This window comes from Girardinichthys multiradiatus, chromosome 8 (assembly GCF_021462225.1).
Source record: "Girardinichthys multiradiatus isolate DD_20200921_A chromosome 8, DD_fGirMul_XY1, whole genome shotgun sequence".
Taxonomy (NCBI): Eukaryota; Metazoa; Chordata; class Actinopteri; order Cyprinodontiformes; family Goodeidae; genus Girardinichthys; species Girardinichthys multiradiatus.
In genome coordinates this window covers 38145066-38160548 of record NC_061801.1, presented here as the reverse complement: position 1 = coordinate 38160548, position 15483 = coordinate 38145066, and the positions used below count along the sequence as shown (strand labels likewise).

Sequence of the window (15483 nt, the reverse complement as noted above, 5' to 3'; positions counted from 1 at the left end):
TTTTCTTCACTCATTTCATAAAGTGGAACTAAGATTATATAGATTTATTACACAGTTTAATATTTCAAGCCTTTGATGATTATGGCTTACAGGAAATTAAAACCAAAAATCCAGCAATGCCTGTTTGAATATTCACAGGTAAATGCAAACTTGTCTAAAACCTGGAGGTTTGAATACTCAAAAAGCCGAAATAAATATACCTCCACATTTCTTCTATATATGATGGTTTACAGTGTTATTACCTTCATAATTTCATAGCCAGTTTTCCTTTCTGCTGAACAAAAGAAACCAGAATGTGTTGTATTTTCATACATTTATTCTGCAGAATAGTACATGCATTCATCTTTCCCTTCACTGCAAAAGGTCTCTATATTATAGGTCCATCATAATTGAGATACATTCAGATATTACAGCTATTCAACCAGATCTTATATCTGTTTGCAACCTAAATATACACAAGAAAAACCCACAAATTATCTTTGGTCGAACTCAAAATGTCACATTAACACTCGGCCTAAAGTGAGACGATTTGCCTTCTGCTGTCACACCGGAGATGTGCACAATTTCCACGACAGTCAGCTGTACAGATTAAGGCAAGTGGAGTGATACCGACCAGGACAGAAGGAGGCGGGGAGCGGGCATTAAAGTAAAAGCGGAGGGCAGGGTGGGGCAGTAGAAAGGACCAACTGAGTGATGCTGCGTTCAGATGTAGACAGGTTGTTCCTGCGCAGTCAGCAGACGGTACATGGCTGCAGGCATCGTCTTCATGTGGATCTGGAGCAGAAAGAAACCAAAACACCACAGCTTTATTTTTATATGGAGATAATAAAGCAAATAAAACTCCTTATATGGACCATTTACTCTGCAGGACCTCTGGTCCCAGAGTGAAAACCGCAGGTGGCCATTAAAGTGACGAAAGATGTACAATGGAGGAGGTGGAACAAATATTTCAAATACTTTTATCAGGTAATCTGAATAAAATCCAATTGATCAGGGTCACAGTCTTCTGTCCTGCGTTACTCTAACAAGCTGCGCAAACAGTCGTCCAGCAGTCAGTAAAATAAAGGTAGGAAAAAAAAGGCTTAAACCATTTTTTTTCCTGCAATGTTTAAACATTCTTTAAATTTTATTTTTAATATGTAAGTTTTTCTTTTTATTATTAGACAATCATGCACACACACACTCATACCTCAGGGCAATTTAGAAAGACCAATTAAACTGACAGTTATGGTTTTGGACAGTGGGAAGAAGCTGGAGAACCCACCCATGCACGGGGAGAACATGCAAAAAGGGTTCTATGGACAGCAGCCTATCAGAGACATTTTCCTTTTTTTCTGTGCCAAGAAATTCCAACAAAGTGGAGCAAAAAGCCTGATGAAATGTTGGGGGCAACAGCATCCTGACCTTCTGCAAAAACTGGTTTCTGTGAGGACCATCCTTTAATGAGCGGTACCAGAGGAGTTCTGCTCCTTTAAATGAGGATGTGATCCTATTGCTGCCCAACAGATAAACACAGCTTATTAAGTCCTGATGTAAGAGCAGCCTCAGATGCCACCATTAGTAGATCTTCTGCAGTTTTCTTTACAGATTAATCCCTGTCTGTTGACTTTCAATGTTAATTCGTTCCAGAAAAGGAGATGATATGAAACGTGTATTAATGTTGGAACTGAAAGGAAGACATCGTCCTGAAAACCTGTTTCAAACTTGCTTTTGTTTTTACCTCTCCCATGGCGTTGGACAGGATCTGTACAATCTTCTCGTGAGGAGTCGCCACGACACTCTGCCCATTGATCTCTATGATGCGGTGCCCAACTCGGACACCCCCTCGCTCGGCGATGCCTCCTCTCATCAGGCTGCAGATCTGCACGGTTAAAAAAAACAAAGTGTGGCAACTAAATCAGCTGAACCCATTATCAAAACATCTGAGAAAGTAATTGAAAAAGGAGCTAAAACCCAGTTTAACTTGTTATGGTACTTTGAGACAACATTTGCAGGTATTGCTGCCATTCACTTATTTACTCTGTTTTTGTGTCAGTAGAAGGTATGCCTGTGTCTCCCTTCTTAACGAAAGCAATAAAGGATATTGCTGCCATTAACTTTTGTATTACTTTTAGAATTCTTAGAATGTACTCTTGGTCCAATGCTTTTGCTTTGGTCCAGTGATTCTGTTTGATTCACTGTTTCCTTCCAGGACATATTCATTTTTCTTCATTGTAGAAAGTACCCCTGGCCCTGGTGTTTTTGTGTTTTTCTGTGTTTGTTTCCTTGACAAAGCCAATGATGGAGCTGTTGCTATCATGGACTTTGCGCACCGTCCTTGACCTTCTTTCTCATAGAAAGAGCCTCTGGTGTAATGCTTCAGTTTTTTTCAGTTTGTTTTCTGGAGAGACTCACTGGCAGAATTATGGTTGCCATTTACTTTCCTAATGTTATTAAAATCATACAAAGTATACCTTGCCCAGCATTTATCTTGTTTAGCTGTTTTTTTTTTTTTCTTTTTACTGAGCCAGTATTGGAGTTATGGCTGCCATTTACTTTTTGAACACTTACTTTTGATTCCCTATAGAAAGAACCCCTGATCCAGTGGTTCAGATTGTTTAAAAGAGATATTCCTGCCAACAACCTAGCATACATCTCTTGTTTTTTCGTGCTTCTTTTGCTTTGTCTCGTTCCAGAACGGAGGCATTGACGGAGCTATTGCTGCCATTAACCTTGTAAATTCTCTATGTTTTTGCTTTCCCATAGATGGTACCCCTGGTTCAGAGCTTCTTTGTCTTATTGTCCTCTTCCTGTCCTTTCTACTCCTGCGTCTGTTACTGCTAAAGTTCTGTCCACTTTTACAACTTACAATCCCGTTCTGGACACTGAAGCCGAGCTGATATCTGAGGTCCGGCCTTCGGATGAGCACCATGGTAACTGGAGGACACCTGACGATGTTCATCTTGATTCTCGACTGAGATTTTAGACCCTGAAGAAAACAAAAATAAGATGTTTTTTCTGATTGGCTGGATCAATTGTGTTTACAAAGAAAGAAAGTACACTAAATGTTGAAGGTAAGCAAAGCTGAGCAGAAGTACCTTGATGATGCTCTGGCAGGTGCTGAGAGGTAAACCCACTAAGCTTGTCCCGTTTATGGTCATGATTTGATCTCCGATGTTGAGCCTGCCGGACTTCTCGGCCGGCCCGCCGTGCATCAGGCTGGCAATGATGACGGTGGGGAGGATGGACCCCCATCCTGACTCTACTATCACCACCCCCAGGATCTCACCTTTCTGCTTCTCAATATAAACCTGCAGGTAAGCCAGAGGGAGACGCATTAGAAGATGTTTTCCTCAAGTTCTGCTGTGAGTCAGAGAGAAGCAGGTCTGAGCCTCTAAAATTCACCTTCCCACTGAGATTAGGAAGGTTGTTTATGAAGCTGTCACACAGCTGTGTCTCCAAACCAGCTGTTCATTTTAAACCCACCGGAGGGCAAAGTCAGAGAGGCCAAAAATAACACTGATGCACAGAGGAGCTGGTAATGCTCTTTTATAATAAACACTCAATAAATGAATGTTTCTAAGTAGAAAATGTGGAATATTCTTATTTTTAATGGCAAAGTGAGACAAAATAAATAAATGAAATACGTTTAGTTCCCCCTGCTGGCCGACTTACATCTCTGCAGTTCTCAGACTTGGAGAAGTGGATCAAGTCGTCGTTGTACATGTCCTGAGTGTTGAGCAGGTCGCTGTACTCCCTCTGGCTCAGGTCCTCGGGGTCGATGCCGTTCGCCCTGAGGAACTCCTGGTAGGCCACACTAAAGGACTGCCCGATGGACTGAGCAATGAGCTGGGCCTGGGAGGCAAAGATCACATCACTGACAGCAAACTGGCTTTGAAAAGGTTTATTTAGCTGATGTTTACTAGAAAGTAAGCCCCTGAATCATCTCTGAAACTATCCATTATAAATCTCAATACTTGCCAAATGTACAACATTGATCATCAAAGATGTTTTGGGTAAGTCTGTTGTTTCTGCAAAATATTGTCTTTAATGAATTCTGACCTGTCACCTTTCATATTGATGCATGTATTCCTTAGATCCAACAATGGTTCAGTCATCGGGTTAAGTTGCCTTTTTATGCTTGACGATATTTACTGTCTCCAAGAGAGGTTTAACAGATCAAACAGCTATTTACTAATGTGCTTAAACTTTATTTGCTTGTTTTCACTGTGAGGGGTTCTGCAAGGTGCCCACACAAGCATTTCATTATATAAGAAACAAAATGATCCTGAACTTTAAAGGGTTCCGGCATATTTATCATGTCATTATTCCAGACTTTTCTAAAATCAGAGTTCTCATTCCTTTTTTTAAAAGTCTATCATTAAAGTATAAATACAAAACTTTAAACTGAAGTATAAATACAAAAACACTATGAGGGGAGAGATATTTCCACAGGGTTAGGCCTTCGCTATAAAGTAAAGGCACAAAGTGGGAGGATGAATTGACAGACAGATAATTGGGATAAAAATTGGATTGAGAATGATTGGAAGGGATGGACGGTCGAGTGTGGCTCAGTAGGAAAATTAGCTGTCTTGCAATTAAAAAGTTGTGTGTTGATTCCAGCTTCATGAAACTGATGGACAGAGAGACAGAAGGCTGGATGATAGACGGATGGGGAATGACTGGAATAAATTGTTGAAAGGATGTGGAAGGATTTGGATGGATGGATAGCTTTGCAGTCAAGAAGTTGTGGGTTTGATCCCTATCCCACCCACACAGTCGTGCCCTTGAGCAAACCACTTAACCCCAATCTGCCAAATGAACTATGGGAAAGTGCTTTGAATAGTAGATACATACAGGTCCTTCTCAAAAAATTAGCATATTGTGATAAAGTTAATTATTTTCCATAATGTAATGATGAAAATTTAACATTCATATATTTTAGATTCATTGCACACTAACTGAAATATTTCAGGTCTTTTATTGTCTTAATATGGATGATTTTGGCATACAGCTCATGAAAACCCAAAATTCCTATCTCACAAAATTAGCATATTTCATCCGACCAATAAAAGAAAAGTGTTTTTAATACAAAAAACGTCAACCTTCAAATAATCATGAACAGTTATGCACTCAATACTTGGTCGGGAATCCTTTTGCAGAAATGACTGCTTCAATGCGGCGTGGCATGGAGGCAATCAGCCTGTGGCACTGCTGAGGTCTTATGGAGGCCCAGGATGCTTCGATAGCGGCCTTTAGCTCATCCAGAGTGTTGGGTCTTGAGTCTCTCAACGTTCTCTTCACAATATCCCACAGATTCTCTATGGGGTTCAGGTCAGGAGAGTTGGCAGGCCAATTGAGCACAGTGATACCATGGTCAGTAAACCATTTACCAGTGGTTTTGGCACTGTGAGCAGGTGCCAGGTCGTGCTGAAAAATGAAATCTTCATCTCCATAAAGCTTTTCAGCAGATGGAAGCATGAAGTGCTCCAAAATCTCCTGATAGCTAGCTGCATTGACCCTGCCCTTGATAAAACACAGTGGACCAACACCAGCAGCTGACACAGCACCCCAGACCATCACTGACTGTGGGTACTTGACACTGGACTTCTGGCATTTTGGCATTTCCTTCTCCCCAGTCTTCCTCCAGACTCTGGCACCTTGATTTCCGAATGACATGCAGAATTTGCTTTCATCCGAAAAAAGTACTTTGGACCACTGAGCAACAGTCCAGTGCTGCTTCTCTGTAGCCCAGGTCTGGGGAATGCGGCACCTGTAGCCCATTTCCTGCACACGCCTGTGCACGGTGGCTCTGGATGTTTCTACTCCAGACTCAGTCCACTGCTTCCGCAGGTCCCCCAAGGTCTGGAATCGGCCCTTCTCCACAATCTTCCTCAGGGTCCGGTCACCTCTTCTCGTTGTGCAGCGTTTTCTGCCACACTTTTTCCTTCCCACAGACTTCCCACTGAGGTGCCTTGATACAGCACTCTGGGAACAGCCTATTCATTCAGAAATGTCTTGCTGTGTCTTACCCTCTTGCTTGAGGGTGTCAATAGTGGCCTTCTGGACAGCAGTCAGGTCGGCAGTCTTACCCATGATTGGGGTTTTGAGTGATGAACCAGGCTGGGAGTTTTAAAGGCCTCAGGAATCTTTTACAGGTGTTTAGAGTTAACTCGTTGATTCAGATGATTAGGTTCATAGCTCGTTTAGAGACCCTTTTAATGATATGCTAATTTTGTGAGATAGGAATTTTGGGTTTTCATGAGCTGTATGCCAAAATCATCCGTATTAAGACAATAAAAAACCTGAAATATTTCAGTTAGTGTACAATGAATCTAAAATATATGAATGTTAAATTTTCATCATTACATTATGGAAAATAATTAACTTTATCACAATATGCTAATATTTTGAGAAGGACCTGTATACCAGTTCAGCCCATTTATGGTTTATGGATGGACAGATGGAAGGAAAGATATTGAGATAGGAAATTAAGTCAGCAAATGCAATTCTGAACAATACAAATTCCAGACAAGTTTTTCCAGACTGCACAGGAATACCAGGCTCATCATCAAATAACAAAGGCCATAGTTTTTGTTTGTGTGTCTAAGGTTTGAAAAATAAATGACAGGTTTGTTCACATCAGCACTTTATATTGACAGTATAATACAGCTCTGGTTCAGATTAACAGTAGAAAATATTTTAAATCATTAAAAATTTTAAATCATGCTGCATTTCCTGTCAGATGTTTAGAAAATTAAAAACATTTTTATTTCCTATACCAGTTATGTGATTCACTTATCTTAAATAGGAAAGATCTTTGTCCAGTGATCATATTTCGATGATAAAATCGAATGTTTTATTAATTTCGAGCTGCTTTTTTAAAAAACCGGTTAGTGAAAATTCAGATTTTCTGTCTGCAGTTAAACGCACCACCGACGGAAGCCGACTATAACGGCTGCCGCCATTTAAAATCCAGTCCGTACACGACGGATTTTTAACTCCAGCCGTTAAATGCTTAAACGGTACAATGAGAAATTAAACCAAATTAAAAGAACAGGATTTTTTAGGTGTCGACGTTTTCTCGAAGAAATGACGAAGAGGATGCCAACCGACCGACTGAGCTAACATCATGCTAGCTCAACCAGATCATCAGTGGCGGGAAATGGAGAAAAAATTAAATGTAAGTGACTGTGATGAAACGTGGTTATTTTCCAAGCATATGTCATGTTTTAGCTTGCTGTTTGATATTAGTATCAAAATGGAAATTTAAACAACGCAGAAGTTAGCTTCTGATTCAGCACGTTATTAAAAGGGCCATTTCACCGTTTTTAAGAAATATGGACTACAATTAATCAGCCATAGCTCAAAGTCTGAATAACTACAACTGGTCTAACGTGGACTTAATTATTATACAATAAAAGCAGATTCTATTAAACACAGATTTCATCCATCGATTCCTGTAATCATCAGTTTATCATTCTTCCATCTGTCTGTCCATCCATGGGTGGCAGATTATGCTGTAAAATTGGGGGAGCAAATTGGGAATGACGGGCACCACCCCATAACCACCATGCTTCAACTGCTAAGCATCCATCCATCCATCTATCATCTGTGGTTTTTACAGGTTCCACATTTCAAGCCTGACTACTGTAGACATTCGACAGATGCATTTCTTTACAAACACAACCAGAACCAAAAAAAATACACATTATAAGATGAGAAGATGATGGTGTTTGGAGCTGGTCGATGGTTCATGATTGACAGATGTACAAAAGCGTTTTTCACGATGCAGACTATAGTCTGGGTTAGAGGTCATGTTCTTAGCTAATTAAGTGACTTTTAAACAATGATACAAAACAAGTTTAGTTCTGTAAAACTTTTTGGTTTAAAAAAAAGTTCACCTCAAACATTTCATTAAGGCCTTAAAATAACCAATAACTCACATCCTCAGACTCGAAGACGTGGCAGATCATCCTGTACATCCTCCTGTCATCGTGGTTCATGTCTGTCTGCTCAGATGTTTGGTCCAGGTTTTCCTGAGCGCTGTGGGACCTCACCATCTTGCCCCTCGCCATCAGAACCACCATGTTGCCGATGTCAGCTATGTAAGATATGGTCCTCAACGGCAGGTCCATTAAAGCCTCCTGATGGCCAGAAATCACATGAGATGCTTGAGATGAGTTGAGGGTTCCTCAGCTACCAACAATGTGGAGGTATGGAAGGCACCACTCTGCTAATATATAGCCTTCATTATAGCACATACTGTTAATTTAAAGGCAGACTAAGCAGATTACCACCTGGAAATTATTCCAGTAACAAAATTCATAAAGTGAAACATGTAAATTGTATAGATACTTCACACACAATGATAGGTTTCAAGTTTAGCTTTCTGTTCATTTAGATTATTGAGGCTCATAATAACCTTGAAAAATACAGTATAACATAAGAGCAATAAAATATGGCTTTTAATCCAGAGAGCGTGCTGACTGGACAGTTGTCCAGCAGTCAGCGACACCCTCTATGACGAAGGTAAGCCACAAAAGCTTATTGCTAATTTAGCATGCTGTTTGAAAGCACATTAATGGAATGTTAAATAAGATTAAAAATGTACACAACCATCAAGATAGGCCATAATTGCCCAAATTAACAAATCATTGCTCGAATTATTTCACTGTGTTGGCATAATGTAACATTTCAGTCAGTCAGTCATTTTCTACCGCTTCTTCCATAGTGGGTCGCGGGGAAGCTGGTGTTTACCTCCAGGAGTTTATGGGTGGGAGGCGGGGTACACCCTGGACAGGTAGCCAATCCATCACAGGGCAACACACAAACATACAGGACAAACAACCACACACACATACACTCATTCACACAATTTAGAGAAACCAATTAACCTAACAGTCATGTTTTTAGACTGTGGGAGGAAGCCGGAGTACCCGGTGAGAACCCACACATGCACGGGGAGAACATGCAAACTCCATGTAGAAAGACCCCCGGCCTGGGAGTCGAACCCGGGACCTTCTTGCTGCGCAGCAGTGCTACCAACTGTGCCACCGTGCAGCCCTGTTACATTTCAGTTAAAACTTACTATTTAATCTTATTTAATATTCACATTTTCTGAGAAAATGTCTGCCTTTCATTAGCTGTAAGCCATAATTATCAAAATTAACATGAAAAGCTTGAAATATCACATTGAAATCCTGATTTAACGATGTATTTGTAGACAGACATTAAAATCTGGCCCTGTTGGGAATCTAAATATTTGTACCTTTTAACCTGAAGACATTTAAAGGACTAGAAGCTAAACAGGCAGTATGGAAAAGCTGCCTTTGTTTGCTCATTGCTGATCATAAGGTGATCACAGTCAGGGTCTTTATGCCGTTATGCATCTATAGATGTGTGTTGTGGTGCATTTCTCTGCATTGTCTGCTTTGTCGTCTTCTTGGACATTTGTAGCGTTACTCTTCTCTGATTGGCTGCTCTGTCTGTAGCCATTCTGTCACTGGGACCATGGTTTGTTAACCTGAACTCAAATGTTTTCCTCAGAAGAGGAATACAGTGTGCATCCAACAGCCTTTTTACCTGCGTGTCTGCATTGAGGACTTTGATCCTCTGTGTGGACATGAACAGGTCGACTTCAGCTGTGGACGGAGTCTCGCTGTCTGGACTCTGCAGACACACAGGAACAAAGAAAAGAGGTAAAAAAATATTTAAAAAGAAAGCAATGGCAGACAAGATCTTCTGGTTGTAGATCCCACTCAAATTTCTCATCAGAGGCATCATTATTTCCATACATACAATCAGCCAGCAACTCACCTTCTTCCTGTTCTTCGCCTGTTTCTGAGCAGCCTGCAGTGATCAGAAAGCAGAAAATATTCTCAGAAAAAAACAGATTAAGGAAGCAGTTTCAGGTCGGAAGGACAAAAAACCCCGGTCGCCTTATCCTCGGAAGACTGTCTCTATTCCAAATGCCAAAGAAAGGGACAAAAGAAGCTTAAAGGTTTGTGTTCTCTATGTTCTCGTGTGTGTGGGAGGTCAGCGATGTTGTAGTCTGCCACGTTTGACAACAGCAGAACGCCGGCGGCCTCTGCAGCCGACATCATCAGAAGTTTCCTCTACATCAGCGTGACACAAAGCAGCCTGAAGACAAGAGGGACCACATGTGTTCGAGGCTGTTGTCTCACCACAGCCGGCAGAGTCAGGAGGTGCCAAAATTAACAGAGAAATCTCTGCAGTTAAAGCAAAGCTTAAGCATAATTAACAAGAATTAGATTTAGTAAGAGAGTAGTTTTTCAACTTGAGTTCTACTGAGAGGTTTCCATCACTCATTACATGAAGATATTTTTAAGGATTTGATTTTTAAAACAAGTATTAAGTGCACATGTTGGATTTTCTCTAATCAATTCATGGTTGAAATTAGAGCCAAGATTTATACATACAACTCTCTCCACCACTAATATACAGGTCCTTCTCAAAAAATTAGCATATTGTGATAAAGTTCATTATTTTCCATAATGTCATGATGAAAATTTAACATTCATATATTTTAGATTCATTGCACACTAACTGAAATATCTAAACTGAATCTAAAATATATGAATGTTAAATTTTCATCATGACATTATGGAAAATAATGAACTTTATCACAATATGCTAATTTTTTGAGAAGGACCTGTATGATTAAATGTCACTAAGCAAGTTGCACCATGACCATGCAGCAACTCTGCAATAGTTGTTGCAGGATGTTTGACCTCTCCTCTTAGCAGAATTGGAAGGGTTCATTTAATTTGGTTAAATGGCATGGACCTGTCTCCTGAGTGTAGCCAGTTAATTCCCAGTAAAGGGTTATGGTTGGGTCCATTACAGAATGTAATGTTTACCTCATTTATCTAATCCAAAACCAGTAAGGATGTGGGATGAGAGTTCTGGTTTATTGTCCTATCTAGTCCAAGTTTCAACCATCTAGATGAATTCGAACAAATGTGGAGCTCCTCCTCCTGTATTATTCCATTCACTTTGTGCAGTGCATCAGTACCACTGGTAGTGAAGTAGGCCCACAGCATGATGCTGCCACCACCATGCTTTACAGTTGTTAGTGTTTGTGGGTTTGACTCCTTCAAACATGCTTCCTGTCATTGTTGGCAAACATCTTATTCTTCTTGTCTGACCATAAAAACCTCCCCAGAGGACATTTTGCTTATCAACGTGGGCAGCTAAAACATTCAGTCAAGGTTGAAGCCTATTTCTCAGTTAACAGTTTCTCACTCATTCACTGTGGACATTTAAATCTGGTTCTGGAGAGATTACTAAGTGATCATCCAAAAACCTCAACGCTGATGAAGACTGTCTGTTCCAGGAATCCAACCAACTCCACTGATTCAGCCAAGAAGAAGACTCAAACAGCCAATCAGAATTGTTCTAGAAGCTTGTTGATGACTACAAAAGTGTGTGGTTTCTCTTCAACATGCTAACTCACACCTAATCAAATATAGTGGAGGTGTATGTATATATTTGAGCATGCGTGTATAAACTCATTATATTCAAACTTGTTTGTTTTTTAAAAACCATTATCGCTCAGATAAGTCATTGTTGTGACATTCCCGCCCATGATTGGACGCTTGACCACAGCTGCAGATACAGCCTCACTGTAGAGCTGCAAATCATGCATTTAACTGAAAATAACAGACTCTGCAGAAAACGAATTAAATTATTTATTAATACTTTTCAAGTTTTCTTTTGCAAAAACATTTTGAAAACCATGTATGTGTTCGTTTTACTTCACAATTATGTGCTACTTTTTATTGGTGTATAAATACACAGGACTTCGTGGTCAGCATGAAAAATTGAAAATTTCAAGCTGTTATTTTTGGAAGCCACCGTAAAGACTCAAATTAAATGAACGATTAATTCTGTAATAGTAATAAAAATCAAGGAAGACAATCTGAAAAACACGACCATCTAAAGTAAACTGCTGCACGACTCGGTCAGATATCCGTTATGATTTGTCTGTTTTCTACAGTCGACAGAGATGTTCTCCAATAAATAAAGGCTTACTGCACATAGTCTGCAATATGAGCACAATCTGCAGAAGGAGCACAGAGGAATGCTAATGCAAGAGCTGCACACGGAGATTGGTAGAAAATGCATAAAAAGGCTGAAATATCTACAGTCTTCCTCCAGTTCGCCTCCAGTTATTGACTTTCTTCACTCGTCTCTCCACTCTGCCCCCCCCCCAGCACCTCGCCTGCACTCAGATGTCTCTGCTTCTTTGTACGCCGCCTCATTCAGGCAGCTACTCTGACTCTTGTTTCTTCAAGGACTGCAAGGATACAATTTTGTGTGTGTATGTGCATATCTATCGATCAAGAGAGAGAGAGATAGTTTGGCCTATCCAATGTTATCTTTACTGTGTGGACAGTACTTCAAACAGATGCAAGTAAACAAGAAATCCTAGAGACTTCATGTCAGATTCCTACCTATTATACTCCCAGAGAATGAAGCTAAAAGCCTTTGCCTAACTGCATGATGTATGTTTGACATCATAGACTGTGACTGGAGGAGGAAAAAGTGCTCTCGGGTCTCTGGGGCCTAACAGCAGCAGGGCCCAGAAGAAAGGGTCTGTATGACTCTGGGTAGGACACAGTGATCCATGAATAATCACGCCGCACAAAGTCGCTGGCGGTGTCGCCTGCTCAGGGCTTTAGACCTAAAGAGGAGCAACATAAAGTGACTTCTAGTCACATCACTGATAATAGGTTTAGAAATACAAAAAAAAGGGTCTGACTGAGCTGCACAAATATAACCTTTCATTTATTTTAAGAAGCGTAACTTACTCCGTACATGGGTCGTGCTTACCCCTGCACAAAATGCCGTGCCCCATCTCTGCAATATTTTACAATTGAATAAATATGTATGATGAAGAAATACCATAAATAGACTGTACAAGTACAGCTGTATACATTGGACTATCATCAAACAGCAATTTACTTCATTAATTTAATCTAATAGTAAAATGAATAGATTAGCTACACAGATATATTTCAAGCATTTGTTTCTGTAAATTGTGTCGATTATGGCTGTCTGTTGCTTTTGCTACTATATCTACTGTGCAGTTCTTCCTTTCACTTAACTTTCCATTAATATACATTGGGTACAGTGCTCTGTGAACTGCCAGATTGTTTTGCATTGACCTTTTTCAGGTTACCCTCCCTGTGGAGGGTGTCAGTGACTGTCTGCTGGACAAATGTGTAGTCAGTAGTTTTCACAAAAAGACTTTTTATTGGTCCTTTGTAAGATTCTAATTATGTGAAAAACGAACCCGTGGGTTTTTCCATTAGCTGTGAGACACTCTGTACGTGATGAATCTTAAATACAGCTGAAACCAGATGTTTACATACTCTGCATAAATAGAAGCAAAACCTTCAACAATTCAAGAAAAACCTGGATGATTTCATTACTTTGTAAACTTCTCTGAGGTTAATTCACAACAATTGCATTTAATGTATTTTAAGGTAGCACATGAAACACACTTTTTCCTTGTGTGACACCATGGAAAACTACAATAAATAAGCCACGATATCAGGAAGAGAGTTGCATCACATTCAAATTCAAAAAAACTTTATTAATCCCAAAGGCAAATTAAATGTTATTGTAACATTGTAGAAAGAAGCCATCACTCCAACACCAACATGTAGAGCCAGATAGGTTATTTGCAGATCTACGGCCAAATTTGTTACAAAGTGGTTAATAACAACAAAGTCCAATGTTTTGAAGTGTCCATCACAAAGCCCTGATCTTATTGCCTTAGAATATTTGTGGACAGAGCTTAGGAGGTGAGTGAACAAGACGACGTGCAAACCTGACCCAGTTAAACAAGTTCGGTCAGGAAGAATGGGCCAGAATTCCAATGAGAAGCCTCTATAGAGGGATACCCAAAACATTTCATCGGAGTCATATCGTTTAAAAGGCAATTCTACCAGATGCTGAGGAAATGTATGTAAACTTCTCGGATATAAAAGAAAATAATGCTGTTTCTCATTCTGGAGAGAAAGTTTACTCTGCTCTGATGTCAGTGAGAGTTTTTATATGGTATCTAAATATCTGGTTTCAATAGTTTATGAATTGATTTACTGAAATAAACCATTGATATTCTGATTTATTGAAATGAATTTGTAAGTGAAAACATCATAGTGACGAGCATTTTCCACCACTTCTCACCCGGACTCTGCTCATGGCCTCCTGGGCCTGCTGCATGCGGGCGCTCTTTGTGGGCGTCCTCTCTGAAAGCAGGTGGGTGCAGCCCAGGTAGGTCGCTGCAAAGATGATGCCGTCAATAAGGTCTTCAGGGTCGCATGGTCCTGGGACTGCAGCAACAACACATGGATGTTAAAGTACATATTTACTCAAATAACCACCTCTGAACACCATCTCTGTGTTTAGGGTAAATCATGCCATGTGTTCGGAGCATCCCAAATCTTATTCTTTGGTGATGGAGAAGTGAAACAGTAGCGCTGTTTCTAAAGCTACATCTTCAAGGTCGAGCTTCTAACAAGGTACAACCTCATAGGTAGGTCTTTTCCCCTGGTTCCAACTGATTCCAGCGCTTAACTGGTGCTGGTACCTGCTTAGTGCCAATTCTTTGTTTCCACCTCCCCCCAAAACACTATCTGGCCTGAAAAACCAGAGGAACCAGCTGTGTATGTGGATATGAAAACGGTGACCATATCTAGTAAAAGTACACAGAACATATGGAACAAATCCAAAAAAAATGAGCAGATAAAAGATTTCTAAATATTTTCATTTTCAGTTAAATTTATATGCAAAAAACCAGGTCATCTGAAGACATTTTCCAGGACAAACGGGTCAAATTTTCTTTATTCTCTGGGGTCAAGAGAACAGAAAGCTGATGATAAAAATCTGACTCACCGTCCACAAACGTGGGAAATGGAGGAAGAGCTCGGCGAATCTGAGAAATCACAAAGACGCAAATTATTCTTCACGTCTACTTTCACACCAGAGGCCTCAGCTAACTAACATTTAGCAGAACTCACATTTAAACTGTAAAGGTTTTCTTCATATAAAATTCTGCAGCGCCTCTTATGTTACACAAGATTTTGTACTGTTGTACAGGTTTATCTTTACATTACTATGACCCACATCTGAAAAATACTTGGATGGTATCTTCAAGTAAATCTATAAAATCTCACTAGTGTTCAATACACTGCTCAAAAAAATAAAGGGAACACTTAAACAACTCAATATAACTCCAAGTAAATCAAACTTCTGTGAAATCAAACTGTCCACTTAGGAAGCAACACTTCCTAAGGAAGACAACAGGGGGAAATCTTTGGTGATTAGCAAGACACTCAATAAAGGAGTGGTTCTGCAGGTGGGGACCACAGACCACTTCTCAGTACCGATGCTTTCTGGCTGATGGTTTGGTCACTTTTGAATGTTGGTGGTGCTTTCACACTCGTGGTAGCATGAGACGGACTCTACAAC

General features: G+C 40.1%; 2 protein-coding genes across 4 annotated transcripts in view; one reads left to right on the top strand and one right to left on the bottom strand.

The window, feature by feature from the left end:
- Positions 1 to 296: 296 nt before the first annotated feature.
- The window catches only part of LOC124872887 (amyloid-beta A4 precursor protein-binding family A member 1-like), a 34294-nt gene continuing 19107 nt past the window's right edge, over positions 297 to 15483 (bottom strand). The window contains exons 4-13 of the mRNA XM_047373306.1: positions 14908 to 14947; positions 14200 to 14345; positions 9799 to 9831; positions 9565 to 9651; positions 7926 to 8126; positions 3655 to 3834; positions 3078 to 3290; positions 2849 to 2968; positions 1721 to 1861; positions 297 to 774 (exon numbers count right to left, since the gene is read on the bottom strand). Of these exons, the coding sequence (XP_047229262.1) occupies positions 703 to 774; positions 1721 to 1861; positions 2849 to 2968; positions 3078 to 3290; positions 3655 to 3834; positions 7926 to 8126; positions 9565 to 9651; positions 9799 to 9831; positions 14200 to 14345; positions 14908 to 14947 (1233 nt within the window). The 3' untranslated portion in view covers positions 297 to 702. The remainder of the gene's footprint in view (positions 775 to 1720; positions 1862 to 2848; positions 2969 to 3077; positions 3291 to 3654; positions 3835 to 7925; positions 8127 to 9564; positions 9652 to 9798; positions 9832 to 14199; positions 14346 to 14907; positions 14948 to 15483) is intronic.
- Positions 8064 to 15483, top strand: part of LOC124872889 (MAM domain-containing protein 2-like) — a 61588-nt gene continuing 54168 nt past the window's right edge. For all 3 annotated transcript variants that reach the window (XM_047373310.1, XM_047373309.1, XM_047373308.1), the window contains exon 1: positions 8064 to 8195. The gene's annotated coding sequence lies outside the window, so the exon portion shown is untranslated. The remainder of the gene's footprint in view (positions 8196 to 15483) is intronic.